Here is a 20,972-nt window from a genome sequence, read left to right as displayed (position 1 = left end):
TATTCAGATCTATTCCATTTGGGGTATGCTGCTCTTCTTGGACCTGTAATTTTATGTCTTTCATAAGAGATGGGAAATTTTTATTGATTATTTCCTCCATTATTGCTTCTGCCCCTTTTCCCTTCTCTTCTCCTTCTGGACACCGACAACACATAAATTCTTGCTTTTCATTTTGTCTTTAAGTTCCCAGAGACGTTGCTCGTATTTTTCCATTCTTTTCTCTATCTGTTCTTTTGTGTGTAGGCTTTCAGTTGCCTTGTTCTCCGGTTCCTGAGTGTTTTCTTCTGCCTCTTGAGATCTGCTGTTGTATGTTTCCAGTGTGTCTTTCATCTCTTGTGTTGTGCCTTTCATTTCCATAGATTCCGCCAGTTGGTTTTTTGAACTTTCAATTTCTGCCTCATGTATGTCCTGTGTTTTCATTATATGGTTTAGCTCTTTTGCCATATCTTCCCTGAACTTTTTGAATTCACTTATTATTAGTTGTTTCAATTCCTGCATCACAGCTGAAGTGTAAGTTTGTTCCCCTGACCGGGCCATAATCTCATTTTTCTTGGTGTAGGTTGTAGTTTTCTGTTGTCTAGGCATGGTTTCCTTGGTTACCCCAATCAAGCCTCCCCAGACCAGAATGGACTAAGGCCCCAGAAAGAAAAAATATTCAGTATCTGGTTTCCCTGAGGGTGTGTCTTAGAAAATTGGTACACCCTCTGATGCCTCCGGTCACTGTGCTTTACTGCCCAGCAGGTGGTGCCTGTTAGCCTATAATTCTTGACTGGTGTAAGTTCTGAATGAAAGGTGGGTAGTAGAGCTGGGCCCCACCCCTTTCCTCTTAGAGAAGACAGATGCCCTAGGGGGAGGTCATTAGCATTTCAATGGTCTCTCTCTGCCTGTGCTATACCCCTGTCTGGGTCACAGAACTGGGAACTGAAAATAGCTGAGGCTTTCTCTACTGAGTCGAAAAATGAACAGAACTAGTTCAAGGCAACCCTCCGGCTCTCCAAGGTCAATCGTCACCCAAAGCTTCTGTCTACTTATTGGGGATTCGTACCTCGTAGTGAGCAGTTCACACTCGCTAATTAAAACCCCAGCTGGCGCTCAGCTGAGCTATATTCGCTTGCTGGGAGAAAGCTTCTCTCTGGCACCAGGAGGCTCTGCAGCTTGGGCTGTGCGGGCGGGGACTCCCGATTTGGATCCACAGTTTTTACTTATAGATTTTTTGCTGTGATCTTGGGCATTGCTCCCAATTCAGGTTGGTGTATGATGAGTGGACAGTCACGTTTGTCCCCCTGCAGTTATTCTGGATTATTTGCTAGTTGTTTCTGGTTTTTTTAGTTGCTCCAAGGGGGACTACTTAGCTTCACTCCTCTCTAGGCCACCATCTTAAATCCTCCCCCTGTCCTGTCTTCTTCACATGGTTATTCTGAGATTAAATTAGGAGCAATACCTAGGGCAGTGCCTGGCACATAACCAAGTGCCCTTCCTTAATTCTGCATCTTCACCAGGAAGTCAGTGCTTAAGAACATTAATCATGAGAGACCTTCAGAAGGAAAGGCCCCTAATAGAATTCAGCTAAATGTCCTGTGGTAGGATTTCAGGTAAGGAGGAGAAGGTGGGAGAAGTTCTTGGCTCTTGCTTTTGATTTTGATGTTTCTTTCTTGATTGGGGAAGGAAGTATGGACTTCAATAATGTTCCCAAATTCATACCAAGGGGCAGCTCCCTCTGGTCTGGGGTAAAAATGACCTGGCTCCCCTTCTCTAACCTCTCTTGTATAACCCATCCACTCTTCCTGTTAACACAGTAATTTCCTCATGCCACTCCCTTGCTCAAGAACCTTCCCTAACTCCCCATTGCCGATAGGCTAAAACCCAAAATCAGTACCATGGCATTGAAGGCTTTCTATGATCTGGTCCCAAAGAACTTTCCAACTTCAGTTCCTAAGCCTCCCTTGTATGATCTCCTCACTCCAGACAGGCCAATTCCTTAACATACATGCTCAGTTCTACCACCAAACCTTTATTCACGATGATCCACCCTCTCGAATGCCTTCCCTGCTGCACCACTAGAGCATAAGTTCCTTCATGAGACTGCTTTGCTTTCTAATCTTGGTATTAACAAAGCTGGACCCAATGAAGGCTCTCAATAAATATTTTTAAACTGAACTAAATGCCACCTCTTCAAATCTTTCTCCTCCATTAATGTTCAGATCCTTTTGGGAACTCTGAGGTCATCAAGCTCAGGATCTGAAGCCAAAAGACCTGGGGTCAAACCCAAGCTTGACTTTTTACTTGCTGTGTGCCTCTGTCAAGTTCTTTTACCTGGCTGAGCCTTGGCTTTCTAATCTGTAACGTGGGGATAATTGCTCCTCCCTCACAGGGTGGCTGTGGCGATTCATTCTGACCTTGTCTGTGTATGTGAAAGCATCTATAAATTGTGAGCCACTTCAACTTGCTAAATCTTGTTATCAGGGCCCATTGCCTCCAGGAAGTCATCCCAACTGCTCCAATCCCTCTTTGTTCTCCGACACTCCTGAGTTCTCAGAGTTGGCCATGCCCACACCGCATCCCTGACTCTGTCCTGCCTTTCAGCATTTTGCCACATTATGCCTAACACAGGATGGGCCTGGTGGGAGTGTGGGGGTAGAAGAAGTGGGCATGGGGACCCAGTAGAGATTCTCAGTGCAGACTTGTCTGGGCTCAGTTCTCAAAGCTAGCACAGAGGCTGCTGTGAAGTGCAGACATGATCCTGCAGTTGATTGGGTCCTGCATTTAAATTCATCCCATCGTTCTTTGTCTCGACAGGGTAGTAAAAAAATCCTCTAACAGTATATTATAGATGCAAATGTATCACACTAGCTCTATGCTCTCTGCCCACCATCTGAAAGGAGAGAGACATGTCTAGGGCCCAAAGGGGATGGACTTTGAGAGGAAGGGAACGGGTCAGAGCAGATGGCATGTCCTTGGCAAGGCAGGAAGGGGCTGGGCCCCTCAGAGTGCTAAGCCAGTGCTTCCTTGCTCTTTCATGCCTTGACTCACAGAGAATATGATAATATCTGTATGCACATTAAAGAAAAAGAAACGAGGCTGATTTCTGCTAGAGGTAATCAGTCTAGGGGCTTGGGCTGCTCCAGGCCTTGTGTGGCTGTGCAAAGGCTGAAGTATCAATACCTTGTTACGGCATTAATCCATTGACGCACTTGTGCTGCGAATCCTGTGATCACCTTTGTTCCTTCAGCTGGGAGCACAGAAGATGCTGAGGTCGTCACAGGCATATTTGATGGGAAGTTTAGCTGGACAGTCTTTGGCCTTTCAAGCTCCAGTGGGTCTTGTGGCTGCTCTCTCTATGGATCAAGAATTGCAAAGATCTGCAAAGATCTTGCTCAAAATGACTAGCGCCTTCACTCCTCAATTAGGTGTGCAAAACATGGACCTCATTCCTCTGTCCAGCCTCACCTCTTCTCATTCCCTCCCCTGATAATTTTATCTATTTTTTAAATAATAAACTTCTCTGTCTCCACTCTGCCACCATCACAGGCCTGCAGGTTGATGGTTTAGCTGATCTAGAGTGGATTTGGCCAAAAGGCAGTGCTTCACCTTGGCTTTGCTTCAGGCTGCAGGCTGGATTCGGGTCTGCCTTCCCTAGTGCTCATGGGGCTGGGCTGAAGTGGCAATAGCTCCCTGCAACATGCTTTTCCACTGGTGGATCATCAGAGTAGCCGGTGCCAAGCCAAAGTGTGCAGGCACATTGAAGACACCCCATTCAAGTCACCCCATTGGCAAAGCAAGTCACCTAGATTCAGCCAGCATTAGTGGGCAGGAAAGAATACTCTGACCACAGTCCCTCCTGGCTTTCAAAGCTCCAGAGCTTTCCAGCTCCTGAACACAACATGGTGTGGCATATCTTTGGGCCTTCGCAGATGCTGCTGCCCCTGCCTAGAATGCCATTTCAAGCTGCATATCCATCTCATTCTTCAAGTTTCTGTTCAAGGGCTTCTCCTCTGTGATGCTCTCTCTGCCTCCCTTAGTGTGCCAGTTTGAATGTATTATGTCCCCCAGAAAAAGCCATATTCTTTGATGTAATCTTGTGTGAGCAGATGTATCAGTAATTAGATTGTAATTCTTTGAGTGTTTCCATGGAGATGCACCCCACCCAACTGTGGGTGATGACTCTGGATAATTTCCGTGGAGGTGTTGCCCCACCCATTCAGGGTGGGTCTAAATTAATCACTGGAGCCATATAAATGAGCTGACAAACAAGGCACTCAGTGCAGCTGTGAGTGACATTTTGAAGAGGAGCTACAGCCAAGAGGGACACTTTGAAGAATGCACAGAAGCTGAGAGAGTAGCTGCAGATGAGAGACAGTTTGAAGACAGCTGTTGAAAGCAGACTTTTGCTCCGGAGAAGCTAAGAGAGGACAAACCCCCCAAGAGAAACTGAGAGTGACATTTTTGAGGAACTGAAGCCTAGAGAGGAGCATCCTGGGAGAAAGCAATTTTGAAACCAGAACTTTGGAGCAGACACCAGCCCCGTGCCTTCCCAGCTAACAGAGGTTTTCCGGATACCATTGGCCATCCTCCAGTGAAGATATCCTATTGCTGATGTGCCACCTTGGACACTTTATGGCCTTAAGACTGTAACTGTGTAACCAAATAAACCCCCTTTATAAAAGCCAATCCATCTCTGGTGTTTTGCATTCCAGCAGCATTAGCAAACTAGAACACTTAGGCAGTTTGCATCTTCTCCCTCACATTCCCTTTGTACCTTATGTGGCCTTGCAGCAATTATCTAAACGGTCATAGCTTGCATATCGACTTCCCCATGCACTCTTGGAATGCAGGGGCTTTACCTGACCCATTTCTGTGTCCCCAGCCAACTAGTTTGGGATCTGGCAGAGAATGAGTGCTCAGCAAGTTCTCATTAAATGAGTGAATGAGTGAACAATTGAATAAATGAATGGCCAGTGTCTGGGTCCTTTTGGTTTCCCTGTGCTACCTGCCTCTGATCCACTCTATCTGGACCCTCTGGTTTCTGTGTGTGCTTTGACACTGGGCCCATTGATGTTTGGTTCAAAGCCCCATGCCTAGGTTACAGTAGGACTAAGACACACTGAGCAGAGTCCGTCACTTTTACACATGACTGCAATTCGAGTTCATTGAATATCTGAGCAGGAAAGACATTAGAGACTCCCTCGTTCAACAGCCTCTGTGAGAGCAGAAGCAGTGTCTTACTCATCTTTGATCCCCAATGCCTCAGCACAGGGCCAGGTGCAGAGTGAGTTTTTGTTTAGCAAATATTTGTTGTGGCATGAATCCCTTTATGCTTTCATAGATGGGAAAGTGGATGAACACAGAGGGAAAATGAAATAGCTAAGCCACACAGCAAATTCTGAGAGAGTCTGGATTCTAACCTGCTCCCCTGACTTCAGGAGACCAGACCCTATGGATTCTTTCTAAGGCTTTTTTCTTAAGACATGCTTAAGGTTAGATGATAGTAGGTCCTTAATTACTACAAATGTTTTTAGATCATCAGTGGGTCCAACATGGCTGAGTTACCGTTGCTTTAACGTCATGAGGGCATATGGCAATGTGGTATGTTGGCAAGCAAGGAGGCTTTGGAGGTTGACGGAATCAGCAGAAACACAAACTAACTCTGTGACCTTGGGCATATCCCTAATTACCCTGAGCATTAGTCCACTCCCCTGTACAATAGGAACCGTAATGCCTATCTTTCAAGGTTTTACTAAAAATGCATGCCATGGATCTAGAATATCCTAGGTGGTCAATCACATATGATGATGTTGTGTTATCAAATTGTGCTTCACAGCTGGCCTGTAGCATAAGCCATCACCTTTGGATTTTGTCTGCCCTTTCCAAGGATTCCTAGTCTAGACGCCCAGCCACACTAGTATTTTAATATTCACAGTGCCACTGCTCACTGTGGAACAGCCATTGACCATAAGGTTTGACATTTTGAAGATTAAAGTATTTTGAATTAGTCATGCACATGTGAAATCATTGTACCTTCTTGCCCTGTTCTAGAATCTTAAAAATGACTTTCAGCAGAGCCAGTAAACTTTCCTTCAACAATTACCTCCCAGTGAAGGGGTATAGAGGAGTTGAGGGCAGGTGAAAAACTCTTAGGCACTCAGAAGAAAACCAAATCAGAGTAGACATAGTGTGAGCCAGCATGTTTGGAGAGAGGGCTCTGTTCTGTCAAAGCTTGGTGCTCTGCCACCTTCCCAAGGAGCAGTGGGGGCGGGAGAGTTGGGAAAGGGGTGAGATGAGGCAGAGGAAATTTCACAGTACTACAGATGTGAACATAGGAGAGAAAACAAGTGCAGTAAGAGTACAGGGCTCTGGGTTCAGAAGTAGGCTCTACCCTTTACAAGTTGTGTGACCGCAGGTAAGTTAATATCTTGAGCCAAAATTCTGTCACTCATAAGAAAGTAGTAACTACTTCCCAAGGCTGCCATGAGAATTAAATAAGCCAATGAAGCACATAGCACAGTGCCTGGAACATGGTAAACAACTGGCAAATATTTTCCTTCTCTCAAGTGCTTCCAAATCTTCCAAAATTCAGATATCCTCTTCATGCTTTAAATGCTGTGCTTTCCCAGAATCCCAGAGGCATCCATTTGCAAATGCTATTACTAAAATGCTTAGTGAAAGGGAAGTGAGTTTGGGATTTTGCAGTTTACCCTAGTGCAAATAAGTAAGGGCAGACTATAGTCATAGATATCTTGTTAGAAAACCCAAGAGAAGAATCACCTTTGCTTTAAAACCAGTGGTCTGGCTGCACATGTCTTGGTGATGAATTGAATGGTTGGTTCCATGGTTCTCCATCAGGGCAAAAAGTTCGGGTGTGTCCTCAACCAGATGACCTCCCAACCAACTACTCAGCAGATCCTTGACCCTACTGGGATCCCCATCAAGTGATCATATAGGATTGTAATGTGTTATAAATAGCTATCATCCAGTCCTTACCAGCCAGTAAGGGTGTTAAGTACTTTACATACATTAGCTCATTTAATCCACACAACAAACCTGTGAAGTGAGTATCATTTTCTCTGTTCAGCAGATAAGGAGATGGAGGTCCACAGAGGTGAAGTAATTTGCCCAAAGTTATTTAGGACTTGGAAGTGGCAGAGCTGGGAATGGAAATCAGATCTGTGTGATTCCAGAAACTGGGCTCCTAACCACTGAGTCACACTGGATCAAATACCTATAGCCTTGGCTTTCCTGGCTTTCCCTGTTGCTGGTTGAGGTTCCCAGTGGTCCTGGAGGGTGGTGTGGGGATGCAGCCTACCCAGGTGTCTGTTAGTGCACCAAGCATCTAGTTAGACCTCAGACAGCTGCATGCTTGGACTGTGTTTTGGGAATCTGCCCTTGGCTTTTATCAGGGTACATTATGATGCAACCTCATGACACTCATGCTGGCATCTGCTGAAGGGATGCTCAAGAGGTCAGTGGGTACGGCCTCTTTCTGGGCCCCCAACACAGATCCCTGGGTGAGATGTTCCCTTTAGGGCTCAGTGCTGGGAAATGCTTTGTGGTGCTTTTGTGTGGTGTGTGCTTTTGTTGTAACTTACAATAAATAATAAATTAATGAGCAAGCAAACTAAAATAACTGGCTCACAGACATATATACCAGAACGTCATGTTGGGCCTCAGGAGATGATTCCTGTCTTGCCAGAAACCTCCCCTGAAGGACACACTGGAAACAGACTCCCTTGACGTTCTGACATCCTCTGGCGGTCCCTTAGTTCCATTCACGGTGCTGCCCAGACACGCAGTCAAGAGGCCACTCTGTGCCCACTCCCCCAGGGAGCAGAGGGAGGACAGAGAGACGGTGAGCCCTGAAAGACAGTTCCTTCAAGGTGAAGGTCAAGTCCTCCTTTCCCTGAAGGCTCAATGAATGGCATTTGATTCTGAATCTGATTTGTGGCATGAGGAAGGAGGGAAGAAAAGGAAGGCAAGAGGAGAGGAAGGATTGGAAAAGAAGAGAAAAAAGTAAACAAAACAAAACAAAACACCACAGGCCAGCAAAGTAGGGGCCGAGAGAGAGAAGGGAGGGAACGGATGCAGAGCCCTGCCTGGGTCAGACACCAGGCTAGGCACACACACACACTGCCTTGTTTAATCCACACAATCAGTGGTGTTAAAAGCACTGAGCAGCTTGCTCAAGGTCATATGATAGTAAGTGGAGAATACTGAAGACAACAAATACAGATTTGGGTGCAAAACATTTCCACTGTTTCCCCTAAGAAAGGGCGCTAAGGAGGAAGAAAGGGAGAGAATGAAATAGTGAAAGAGATGGAAGGAGAAAAGGGAAATTAGGGGGGAAAAGAAGACAAGAGAGTAGGTAGAGAATGTAAGAGAGGGGTGAATGTGTACCATGTATGTGTAAGAGAGAGTGAGTCAAATAGAGACAAAAGGCAGAAAAAATGATAAATGGAAAAAAGGAGAATGAGGAAGGGAAAAATAGGCAGAGAGGAGAGATGCTCCTGCAGGGGAGAAGCCTGGGAGAAGTGAAGGGGGCTGTGCCCCACCGTCTTCCAGACCCCAAAGGTGGCTCAGACCCCCAGATTTCTGGTCTCAGCCCCTACAAAGGACTAGGCTGCCTCCCGATCCTCTGCAGGAAGGAAGCTTGACTCTTAAAGACAGCCATGCACCCTGGGGGCCAGGAGAGGGCACTTCAACCTCAGGCAACAGCCATGAAGCTGCAGCTGGTAGTCCCCGCGAGGCAATCAGCCCAGGGAAAGAGCCAGGAGGGAGCCGCTAGCCTCTTGCTCAGTTCCAGTGGGTTATCAGCCCTGCGGCCAGCACCCCTCCTTTAGAACCACACACACCCCTGCCCACCCACTCTTCTGTGCATATCCCTGTGGACAATGGATGCACAATGGGCTGGTTTGGATCCTCCTTGGCTGACTGTACACTAGCTCAGCACCTCCTTTGGGCTCTGCCCCTAACTCAAGCCTACTCCAGGAGGTCCTCCATTGCTGCTTTCTATCCCAAAGGACATGCCTCCAACTTCTTCCCATGCCCCCTCCTCCCCTCCCCCTTCCTCAAATAATCATCCCTTCCTCGAATTCACGGCAGAATAGTTTCAAAATGATTTCTTACCTATTATGCCAGCTGATCTGCACAACCATATACAAGGTAGGCACAACAGGGAGAATGGGAAACTGAGGCATGGCAATGTGATGTGGGTTGTCTATGATCACATTAAAAAAAAATACCGTATCTTCTAGTTCTTAAATTTCATGTTGAGAACCCAAATATCTTAACTCTTTATCCTGACATCTTTACTCAATTTCAAAATTAAGGAAAGCTTACAAATGTCTCCAGCTGAGCACCAAATACCCACCCCTGGACATACACTGAGCCCTGGCCGCAGTCACAGATCTTGATTGAGAACTGAGCCCTGAGCCTGATCACTGATGGCAATGCCTGGTAAAAAATGTTTGGAATTATGCTCATTAACACAGACAATGGAGCCTGACTTTATTGGGATATATAGGAACTGCAAACACCTTTTTAAGAAGGTTGCTGTTTAAGAATCTTAAGAACCCTTCATGGAAGGGTCTGTGAAATCTCCAGCTCATATCGATTTTCTCTGTTCCTGATGGCCCAGAGATTTATTACTGAGATTTTACCCAATTCAGTACTTTCCTAGAGAGAGTAATAATAACAGCTATCCTTTATTGAGTATAATATATATACCTAGTATATTCCAGGTAATCTATTAGATGCTTGGGTATATTTTTTTATGTTTCCATCTACTTGAAACAACCCTATGAGGTTGTTACAGATGGGCAAACTGAGGCTCAGAGAAGTTAGGTCACTTGTCCAAGGTCACACAGCTGGTAAACAGTGGAGCCACAATCTTTACCCAGGTCTGCCTGGCTCCACAGGCCAGGCTTTTTTTTCATCAGATTATTTAGCAATGGCAACTGTTAAATATATCTCAGGTATTAGCTCCTTGACCACATGGCTGGTTTCATTAAAGAAAGTGTCTTCTGGTGGAGCAAACAAGGGTTTGATATCAGAAGAAACAAGTTTCAGCTTGTAGGAGAATATTGCTCCACCATCATAAACAGTGTCACCTGAACAGGGTTCCAATTCTAAGTTTCTGTACTTGTTGAGCCTGGGACTTATCCCGGCTTAGGATAAGCACTCAGGGGGAAAATGCACCTCCCTCCTCTACCCCCTGATTCTTTGTTTATAAAATAGAGATAATAATACTCATCTCTCTAGATTGTTGTGAGGATCAGATGAGATGATGGCTCTGAATGCACTTTAAATACTGATAAGTGCTGTTCACTTCCTAATGGCCCACCAGGGCTTGGCATTCTGTAGGAGCCCCATAAACAAATTTTACCTTGATCAGAATCCAAGCATCCTCTGCCTCCTCCCTCTTCTCCCCTCTCCACTGATTCTGGCAAAATCTGCATAGAGAAGAGAACAGTAGTCCTGTCCCTCTCCTCCCTCTAAGTTCCATCATCCATCCTCCCAGCCATGGCTTCCACCTCCTGTCTCTTGGGACACATCAACAAGCCAAGCATGGCCACAACCCCAGCTAAAGGCCCTTGTCTCAGACAGAGTTGGCAGCTGTCTCCCTTTATTGGTGGGACATTTATCATCTTGAGGAAAATATTGATGGAAAAGAAACCCCTGACAGGCAGTGCAACTCTGCAGGGCATGCAATCTGCCAGTGGGGAAGTGAGATTGAATTATCCAGGTCTTTCTGGAGAGAAGAAAGGACTGGTGGTCTCATGGGGAATGGCTTGTGCCCCCAGGGGTCTGACAAAATCCTAGGTATGACTGTGTCCAGCACATAGTAGATTTCAATAAATGTGAGTTTGATTTGAATTAGACACTCGTGAATGCCAGGGTCTAGAGGATGGAAGCCATTTGTTCAATCCTTTCATCTGATAGATGGGAAAGTGGGATCGAGGGAAGGGGTGTAATTTTCTAGGTAGCACAGCTAGTCTGTGCAGAGACCAGATTAATAAAGCACATGGCTCATGAAACTCACAACAGAACATGGTCCATTACACAAGAACGCCACTAGGAGATATACCCAAACATCGGGTCAGACAGGATAACTGGAGAAATAGGAACTCTTGGTTTCCTAGGGAAATCACGGGGAAGGGGATCCTTTGACTTCATTTCAGAGCCAGTCTCCAGGGAGTATTACCTGGTGAGGCACTATGGCATTTGCATGTAGTGGGTGCACTCACCTATCACTATCTACCTGTGTTCAAACCATCACTCCACTGCTGCCAAAGCACTCTCCCTAAAACACTGCTGTACCTATGGATCACCAGATTTTCATCAGCTGTTTCCCTCAGTCCTCTCCAGCTTCAACACCTCATAACCCCAGCTTGCACCCCGAGCCCCAAACATGTCCAAAGGAGGGAAGCAGCTCTCTTAATACTCTGGATTTTGCACATACTGCTCTCTCTGCCTGCAAGGACTTGTAGATTTAGTGCCTTCTCATTCTTGTAGACTTCGTGCCCCCAAGTCCTTACCAAAGTCCTTAGTGCTGTCCCGCCCTTACCAAAACCAGTATGAGGCCTGGAACATAGTAGGTGCTCAGAGAGTACAGTCCTGGGTTCGAGATCCTCCCTGTCACCATCTTCCACATAGAGGTTCAGACTGAAACTGCATCCCATTGGCCTTTGTTCTGACCTCTGGGGGCACAGATAACATATCTACTCCTTCTGTTCTATGATGGCTCTTTAGAGATGTGACAAAAGCAAATACCTGGTTCCCACGTCTCTTCGTTCCGGGCAAAACACCCCAATTCCTTTGCTAATCCCTTATAGGTCATGGCTTTGGGTAGGGTGACCAGTCACCCTGGTTTTCCCAGGACTGTCCTGGTTTCAGCACTTAAAATCCACTGTCCCAGAACTCCCGCAGCCTGAGCAAACAATGACAGTTGGCCACCCTGGCTTTGCATTCCCTTCCCACCCTGGTCCTTCAGGGCCCATGCACCATTTTGTCAATGTTCTGCACAGAGTGGGGGACAGAAGTGAATGCAGAGTTCCAGGGGTCAAAGATGCAGCCAGGCAATGAAAGGCCAGCACCTCCTCGCCTCCAACATCTGTTTCTGTGAATGCAGCTAGAGTCAGCATCGATTTTGGTAGGAAGATAGTGTATGGTGGATGTGGAAGTTGATACATTGTCCTGTTGACCAATATTGAGCTTAATAATGTCAATTAAGACACCTAAACCATTTTACTGCACAGGAGCCTCATTTCCTCAAATCAGTACGTCTGAAGCTGCTTTTGTTTTATTTGTTTTACTCTAAAGGCAGAAACTATTTAAGAACTTTGTTCTTAATATTGCCTAAACCCCCAAGTGTCCCAGGCACTCACTCACTCAACGAGCATTCATTAAACACTGACTACATGGCAGACAGCCCCCCTCACTGTCTTTGGGCAGGTAAAAGTTAGGCCTAAATCAGCAACTGCTTGGAAATGATCTTGGATAAACTCCTTCCACTTTGGGCACTCTCCCCCACCCTATCTGCATTTGTTCAACAAGAAGGTGAGAACACAAGTAAGTGTGTGCATGTGTGCAAGTGAACATGTATATGCACAAACAGGTTCAAGCTACTTAGGAACAGGCTAGGATTTCTTCTGACCATCAGCTAACAGCCATAATCCTGAAACAATATCAATTCTCTTCATCATCAACTTGGTTTCCATGGAGCCTTGCAGTGCTGCTACTGAAGGCTGACAGTTATCACTATAAAGTAACTTTACAACTTTGTAATTTGTAGCTCTCTGCTGTCAGTAATATTAACAGCATTTCGAATTATGGCTATAAACTTGACAACAGCAGATAAAATCCTTAGAAACCTCATTTTGGGAGATGAAGGAGGCTGGAGGGAAGAAAATGACATTTTGGTTTTCTAGGCTTAGGCAGGAGGCATTCAGAAATTGGGGGCACACTTTGATGTGGATGTGGGGAGGCAGGAGGCATTCAGAAATTGGGGGCACACTTTGATCTGGAGGTAGGGATGCAGGAGGTCCAAGTCAGGGCTCACAAAGGGCAAGGCTGCTCAGTGAGAGCACCACAGAAGAAAGGTCCAGGAGGCATGCATCAGAGCTGCATCTGGGCGATCAGAGAATTAAACAGGTACAAAGCCAGGGGCAGAGGTTACAGAGAGCAGGGCTAGAGGACTAGTAAGAACAGGCTAGTGTGTCCCAACCTCTGTGGGGTTCAGAGAAAGGCTTAAGAAAAGGAGGGAAACTGGCTGTCTGCCGAGTGGGGAGGAAGGTGAGACAGACTGGAGGGAACACACACTTTGGTACTAGACAGATCTGGGTTTAAATTTCCAGTTTATCACTTAATAGCAGAACAGCCCTAGGCATGTTAATTGACTTTTCTGGGCTTTGTAAAAAATGGAAATGCTATCTCAAAGGCCAAAATCAAATTATTTTATATCTATAACTACATTTATCTATTTGTCATCTATCTATTGATTTGAAATAAGCTGAAGATCATCTAATCTCATATTTAATTTAACAAGGGAAAATTAAGACTCAGAGCAGAGGATGTACCTCTCAAAACTTGTACAGTAAGGTAGAGTCAAAGCTGAGGCTTGAATGCAAGGATCTTGGCCCTTTTCATGGCACTGCAGCATATTCTCAATGTTATTGTTTTTACCACCACCACTACTATTATTATTCTTCATTCAGTCAGTCATTCATTTTTTCATTCATTTTTATTCAGGAAGTATTCACATTTAAAGATCAAACTCTAGTCTATGTCTGCAGGGAGAAGAACAAAAATAAAAAGGCTTCAGTACAGCTTAGCCTTCTGTTCCCAAAGCCCTCTGACTGAAGCTATTTTTGCTTCCAAATCTTAACAAAGGCTTGACCCTGGGTGTGAGAAGCGAGCACTTGGAAGTACCAAGGCATCTTTAGATGCCAATCGACAGGACAACCCAAATGCTTCCTCCTCAATTGCTTCCTACTCCTCTGGCTCTACCTCCTAAAAAGTGAGCCAAGTCAGGGAACAGAAGTCAACCATGCCCTACCCCCCCCCCACCCCCCCCCGCCCCAGTCACCACAAGCAGTCTATCTGAAGTAGGCCTGAGCTGGAGGATGGTGAGGATTTTTATTTGGAAGAGGTTTGATGATTTTGATTGGACCAGACATAGTCATTTCTGAGCTGAGACAGTTTTGTGACTAGAATTAATTAGAGAATTTTTCATTTCCTGAGAGTGATTGGAAAGTCATGGGCCTTCCAGAGCCTTTATATCTCTAGATCTAGATCTATAATCTATATCCATCTATCAATAGGGTCAATGGAAAACAAAAAATAAAATTGTTTTATAATTGTTCCCTGTGAATACTGCTTGTTCAATGTACCTGCTACATATTTCACAAATCTTTCTCTTTCTCTTCATGATCTGGCTCTGTCTATATTTATTTATCAGCTGCCCAGCCCCAACCACTTTCTAACACTTGGGACACAGTATCCTCTCTCTGGCATCTGGGCTTTCTTCTCTATTCCTTCCTCTTCCAGGAGGGCTGCCTCCCATCTCCGCTTCTCCTGCCTGTATCTTACTCTTCCTTGGGGTCTGAGCTCTGGTTTCTCTTCCTTCAGAAGTCTTTCTTCTTGCCTCTTCCTTTGCCACTTCTGGTGTGCTTCTGCAGCCAACAGAGCTTCTGTCTGTCACAGCATTTATCCCTCTGTGATGTTGTTGTCTTTTACATTTATCTTCCCCCTTGAAACTGTTTTCTTCTTGAAGGCAGGGCCCATGCCATAGTCATATGTCTATTTCTAGTGTCCAATGAGTATTTGTTGGATGGATGAGTAAATAAATGATATCTTCAATGTCTGATGTATGCTACGGAGGATATGCAGCAAGACATATAGTAGGCTTTGAACTGAGACCAAGTTGATGATAAAGAGTTGATATTGTTTCAGGATTATGGCTGAATTAACTGAATTAACTGAATTCTAACACCCTCTGCCTTCTCCTGGCCACACCAGTCATTCCCCTCTCCTGGAGCCAGTATTTCCATACTTCAAGGTGTTCACAGATATGAGCCTGGGTGGAAACCAGTGCACTCAAGACCCAAGGTCTTTGTTCCCAGTGTTTTTCTCATCCATTATGTGAAAGAGCTATTTCCCCTTGGCATGTAACCAAAGCATAAACAACGTCTAGAGAAGCTCTGAGTTACTTTATGATTCCAATTTAGCTTCTCTCTCTCTCTCTCTTTTTCTCTCTCTCTCAAATTGTTTTAACAGAGCATATTTATTCCTTAGCAGGACAAAGTCTTCTGAAGAATGGCTCCCAATTCTCAGGAATTTATCATTTCACAACAACAACAAAACAACAAGCCACAGGAAGGAAAGTCAAGGGAACTAATATTTAATAGCACGGAGTATGTGCCTGGTGATTCATCTGCATTCTCCAGTGTGACCCTCAGCAATCCTGTATAAATAATGCTTATCCTCACTTTACAGAGGAAGAAACTGAGGTTTTGAGTAGTTAATTAATTTGCTCAGACCCCTCAGCTAGAACAATGCAAAGTAGAACCCACACAGAGGACTGTGACACCAGAGCTGTATTTTTGTCACGACATGGTGCAGCGATAGTCCCGGATGCCACTGGCCAGGGCAGAAGCCTCTGAGAATGTTCCCCTTTTAGAATCTGATGAGAGCTATTGGCCTTTCTCTCAGAAAATGAATCACTGCATCTTTGCTCACAGCTTTGCATAAACTTTTGACAGTTAATGGGCTCTCTTGAAAGTTCATCCACAGACCCCTCAATTAAGAACCCCCAAACTTAAAGAATGGAATTGTTGGCTTGTGCTAATCAGCTGTCCAGGACAATTTTGTACTCATTTTCTCTATCAGACTAGAAACTTATATGTCCATGGGATCACTAAATCTTAAGATTCACCAAAAAATAGAATCATGGATACTTTATATCATAAGTTCATCTAAGCATGGAATTGTATAATTTTAGATTTTAGAATCATAAAAATATTAAGACTGTCAGAGCTGATAGAGACCAGAGTAGTGACTGAGTCCATATGTAATTTAATTCCACAACTCTGAGAAACTAAGACACTGAGGCTAAGACAGGGAGGGTATACCATTTCTACTTGAGGCCATCCAATAGTAGTATTGGAGTCAGGATTCAAATGCCAATGACAGATTTCAAAGACTTATCATTGGGTTAAAGCCTTTACTGACAGAATGAAAGACATGCAGTCTGCATGGGGCTGAGAAAAGTGGAGACTGATCTAAAATCAATTTCTATTAGATGCCAGGCAGTGCCAGGGGACTGCATATATTGTATCATTTAATTCTCCCAATAACTCCACAAAGTGGGTATTATTATTTTTTTACAAATGAGGAAATAGGCTCAGAGTAGTGGGGTGCCCAGTCCCAAGACACACAGCTAGATAAGGATCAGGGACTGTGTCCACTGCCATGTTCCCTTGAAGTAGCAGAGAAAGGAAGTCGAGAGCTTAGCTGGTGCTTTGCCAAGAAGAAAAGTGGAACTGTCAAGACACACGTGCTTTTGTCAGCGGAGAAGCAAACCCTCTTGTGGGCCTGGGTGAAATATCCTTCAGGATCACCCATTTCCCCTAGCTATTCTCTCCTCTCACACTCACTCATCATCCTTTAGTGGAATCATCTGGTCTCTACACACCCTGATACTGGGAATGGAGTACCCTGGATAACAGACCTAAATTACTCCGTCATGGGAACTGCACACCCTCCACTGTTGCGTTAACAATTGGTGTTCTGAGGTCAAGGCCCTTTGCCCCACAAGCCCTACCTAGATAGCCATTGGCCACGTGCTCCAACAGCCCTCTCTAACATGAATGCAGGACCTCATTCACAGTCACAGAAACCTTTTCACTCTTTTAACCAACATTCACTTAAAATTTAAAGTTCATAGTGCACACTTACATACGTTATTTCATTTAACCTTACTGCAACTCAGTGAGGTTAAGCATTATGTCTTCCTGCCACAGATTCGGAGACTGAGGCTCAGGGGGGTCAGGCAACTTGCCCAAGGTTGCAGGTCTAAGAGGCTGAGCCAGGGTTCAAACCCAGGTACATCTAAATCCAAAGTAAATCCAAAGTGTGCTCTCTTTACTTAACACCATGCTTTTTCATGAGTCTCTCTGCCTTATTTTCATAGTAGGGGTTAGAAAAGTATGAAGGTCCTTGGCCCCTTTGTAAAGGTGAGGTAGGTTATAACAGACAGGTTAGAGGACTTGCTGAAGGACACTCTCTGGAATGATGTCGGAGCTGTCATCAGAATCCAGGTCTCCTGACTCCCAGTCTAGAGGACACTTTCTCCCAGACCATATTGCCATTCCCATCAGACCATGTAATTTCCTTTTTCTGATTGGGACACAGAGCCAGCCGCCAACAAAGATCACAATCTGTCTGCCTGAAGTCTCCCTCTGTTATGAAATGAGAGTTTTTAAAAAAAATGTATTTTAAATAGGAACCAGGTTAAATCACCCTTGCATGTGTTGAATTGGCCTAAGCTTCCCTGGTGCAAGTTCCCTCTTTTCCTCTGGACTACAGAACAAAGCAGAGTGGCTCAAACAGCATCATGGCCTGTTTAGCTCATGTACCACCTCATGAGTAGTCTGTCACCCCTAACTCCTTCCAGTGACCACCTTCTCTTCCTCATCCAATTACCAAGTCTTTTCAGTTTCACATTCTAAGTATTTCTCCACCACCACCCTAGCCTAAGCCTGAATCATCTCCCACTACCTACAGTTGTGACCCCCCTCCAATCTATCTTTCCCACTGCGGCCAGAGCAGCTTTCCATCCCTATTTAAAACCATTCCTTGGCTCTCCATCCCCTTCACATTCAAGTTCAAATTCCTTGCAGCCTACCATTTTAGTCTCTCTCTTGAATTCAAAATCCTTGAGCCTTACTAGACCACTTACAGCTCTTGCAGCACATCTTCATTTCTTCCCATCTCTGTCGGCAATGTCCTCCCACCAACAACTCAACACAACCCAATATGGTTAATTTCTACTCAATCTTGAAAACTCAGCTTAGTTGTACTTCTGCTGGGAAGGCTTCCTTAACCTTCCCCTGTCCCCTCCATCCCTAATATAAGGATATTTTCGTCTTTGGTATGTTCACTATTACATCTCCAGGGCCCAGAATTTTACCTGGCTTGGCAGGCACCAAATATATATTTTTAAATTACTTTTTTCTCCATAGAGCTCTGGAATTACTCTACCACAATTTATTATACATATTATAATTGCCTCTTTTCTTTTCTGTCTCCCAAGTAGACCAAAAGTTCTGAGTCAGGAACCATGCCTTCTTGTTCAGTATTGTATCTCCAGCGCCTTGTATGATACCCATATATACTAAGTGGTTAGTTTACTTTTGTTGAATGAAGATTGGGTGCTGAGGGGAGGAAACCCCAGATGTGGGCTGACAGAGGGGCATTCTACTAAGGAACACATTTACTCATTTATTTCCAATACAAAAGCATGTCAGAGCTGCCGAGAAAGGGTAGGAGAACGCACCAAATTTGGCAAAGGAAAACAACCACAAACTAGTGCAGGCCTCCTCTGGAGGGACTCAGCATCTCATCATGAATAAGGGTTGCAGAATTCCCTTTGGTACACAAGCCCAAACTCCTTTTCTTCCAGGTAGCTCCCATTACTTCCTTTGCCACAATATTATGGGAGGGTAAAGCCAGTACAGTGTGGGAAAAGATCTACGCATGTATCATAGAAGTTAGGGATTTCTGGAGAAGTCATGGGCTACACATCATCAAATGGATAGGGGACACTGTAGAACGTCAGAGGTTGCCAGGACTTTGGAAACCAGGGTTCCTCTGCCTCGAAGCAGAATCTGCTCCCTTCACCTTGCTGAGCCTAGTGGTTGGCTATTTAAGCAGATTTCAAGACTTACTGTCTCAGCCTTTGGTGACTGCAAGGAAGGGATTCTCAGTTTTTATCATAATCTCTCCAGTGCTCTACAGGGCCTGGAATACTGCTCTAACATTTGGCTTACCTCCTGCTAGCCCCTCCTCTGGAGCCTTCACCCTGTTTCCATATTCCCAGAAAAGTAATTGGACCACCCAGAGCCACCAGGCTGCAATTCATTGGTGGACTAAACATAAGTCATACTTTGGCCAGAAAGAATGTTTACCTGCACAGAATCTGGTAGGCACTCCATCAATGCACACCACGGTTTGAAGAAAGGCTGAACAGAGTACTTCGATTTCTGGGGAATGATGATTTGCATATATACAGAGTTAATTTAATCATTCTCCTTTCTCCTCTCTCAACTAGAATTCTTTCTCTAAGAAAACTAAGTATTAGGAAAGGATAAATGGGTTAATCCAGCAACAAAAGGATGAAGGAAGGCAAAATCAGTTACAATCAAGAACAAATTATAAAAAGCAAATGGGACTGAGAACCCTGATTCTGTGACATTGAAAGTAAAGCAACACTCAGTAAGCTTAAGCTAGAATTTCTAAATAATCCTTAGATTTCAAGCAAGCTAGAAAGTACCCTCCAACTTCATCACGACAAGCTTGGAAGTTTTCAGAGAAATTTGATGAATAAACTAAGAGGAAAAGCAATTTGGCAAAGAAAATACAAAGGCAGAGAGAAAGATGTGTAGAGGATAAGGAAGGAAAGACAGGAGAGAAGGAAAGGAGGCAAAGAAGAGAGAAGGAGAGGAAGGCAGGAAGGGGAATTAAGAAGTAGGTATAGAAAGGGACAGGACAGGTAAGGAGGGAGAGATAGTAGGGGAGAGAGAAAGGGGGCAGAAGAAACAAGTAAAAGGAAAAATAGTACAAATAAGGAAGTGAGAGTGAGTGCACAAGAAGATGGAAGAGGAAAAGAGAATATACGGTTTTATATGGCCAGGGCTAAAAGGCCAAGTCCAGATCATCAAGCTCTTCCTCAGTATCCCTGTGGATGGTCATCCAGCCTGTGCACTTAGATCTCAGAATACTCATTTCCTCACTGGAGAAAGGAAAGGAGAAAGAGACAAGAGCAGCATAAGGTTTGGATAGGCCATGGATCCATGAGCAAGACTGGGTGCTTAGCAGAGGCAGTAGTGGAAGATATCTATATGAAGGACAAGGAGAACTAGAACAATCCAAAGATGGCACCAGCAGAACCAGTCACCTCCATTTCTAACCCAGAGTCTCAGCTCTGTCTGAGCTGGGGACTTAATTCCTGACCTGCCTAGTAAACCTCACCAGACTTAGATACCCTTAGCTGGATGAGGGCTGGCCCAGGGCTGGGTGGGGACCTGCCAAGGATACAGGCTTCTTCAGTGTAGGGCACTGCAGCCGTGGTGCCGCCGATGATGTAGCTGTAGAAAGAGACCTCCAGGGTATAGCAATAGGAAGTGTGGTCCAGGAGTCCTCCAAGGAAGCGACGGCCAGTTCCTGCCTTCACAGCATCCCGGTTAAAGGATGTGCTGGACTGTAAAAGACAGAGTTGGGAGGAGACAATCAGTGTAGGGCAACTGTTGGCCATTGGATCCAGTCTCTAGGTCTCAGGTTCCTCATCTTAAAAGTGGGATATTAACTCCATATTACAGAATTATCATAAGAATTGATTAAACAAGAAAACATAATTCAATAAAAGCATTAGCTGCACAGTAGCCGCATTCAACCAATGTCTGGGGAGACTTGATTTTAAATGGGGACAGATGGAGCAGGGAAAAGGAGATGGGGAAAAAGAAGCAACTGTTTTATGATGATAAGCAGGACTAAAATTTGTGCAGTGCTTTCAACTTTATGAGACTGTTTCCCATGTAGTAACTCATTTAGACTTCAAAATAATCTCTTAAGGGGTGTTATAATTGGTCCCTCCATAAATGAAGAAATTGAGGCTCTCAGAGATGGAATATCTTTCAGCTAGTAAATAAAACAGCACAGATTCAAACCCAGGACTACCTGACCCTAAGTACCCCAACTCTCCG

At 44.8% G+C, this 20,972-nt stretch overlaps 1 protein-coding gene across 4 annotated transcripts in view; it reads right to left on the bottom strand.

The window, feature by feature from the left end:
* Positions 1-20,972, bottom strand: part of AGBL4 (ATP/GTP binding protein like 4) — a 1,783,169-nt gene that overhangs the window by 46,084 nt on the left and 1,716,113 nt on the right. For all 4 annotated transcript variants that reach the window (XM_037827269.1, XM_037827268.1, XM_037827270.1 and 1 more), the window contains one exon: positions 20,308-20,470. In XM_037827269.1, coding sequence (XP_037683197.1) covers positions 20,308-20,470 — 163 coding nt within the window. The remainder of the gene's footprint in view (positions 1-20,307; positions 20,471-20,972) is intronic.

Source organism: Choloepus didactylus, chromosome 2, assembly GCF_015220235.1.
Source record: "Choloepus didactylus isolate mChoDid1 chromosome 2, mChoDid1.pri, whole genome shotgun sequence".
NCBI lineage: Eukaryota > Metazoa > Chordata > Mammalia > Pilosa > Megalonychidae > Choloepus > Choloepus didactylus.
Note: the sequence above shows the minus strand (reverse complement) of the source record. Positions and strands in the feature narration are given on the sequence as shown.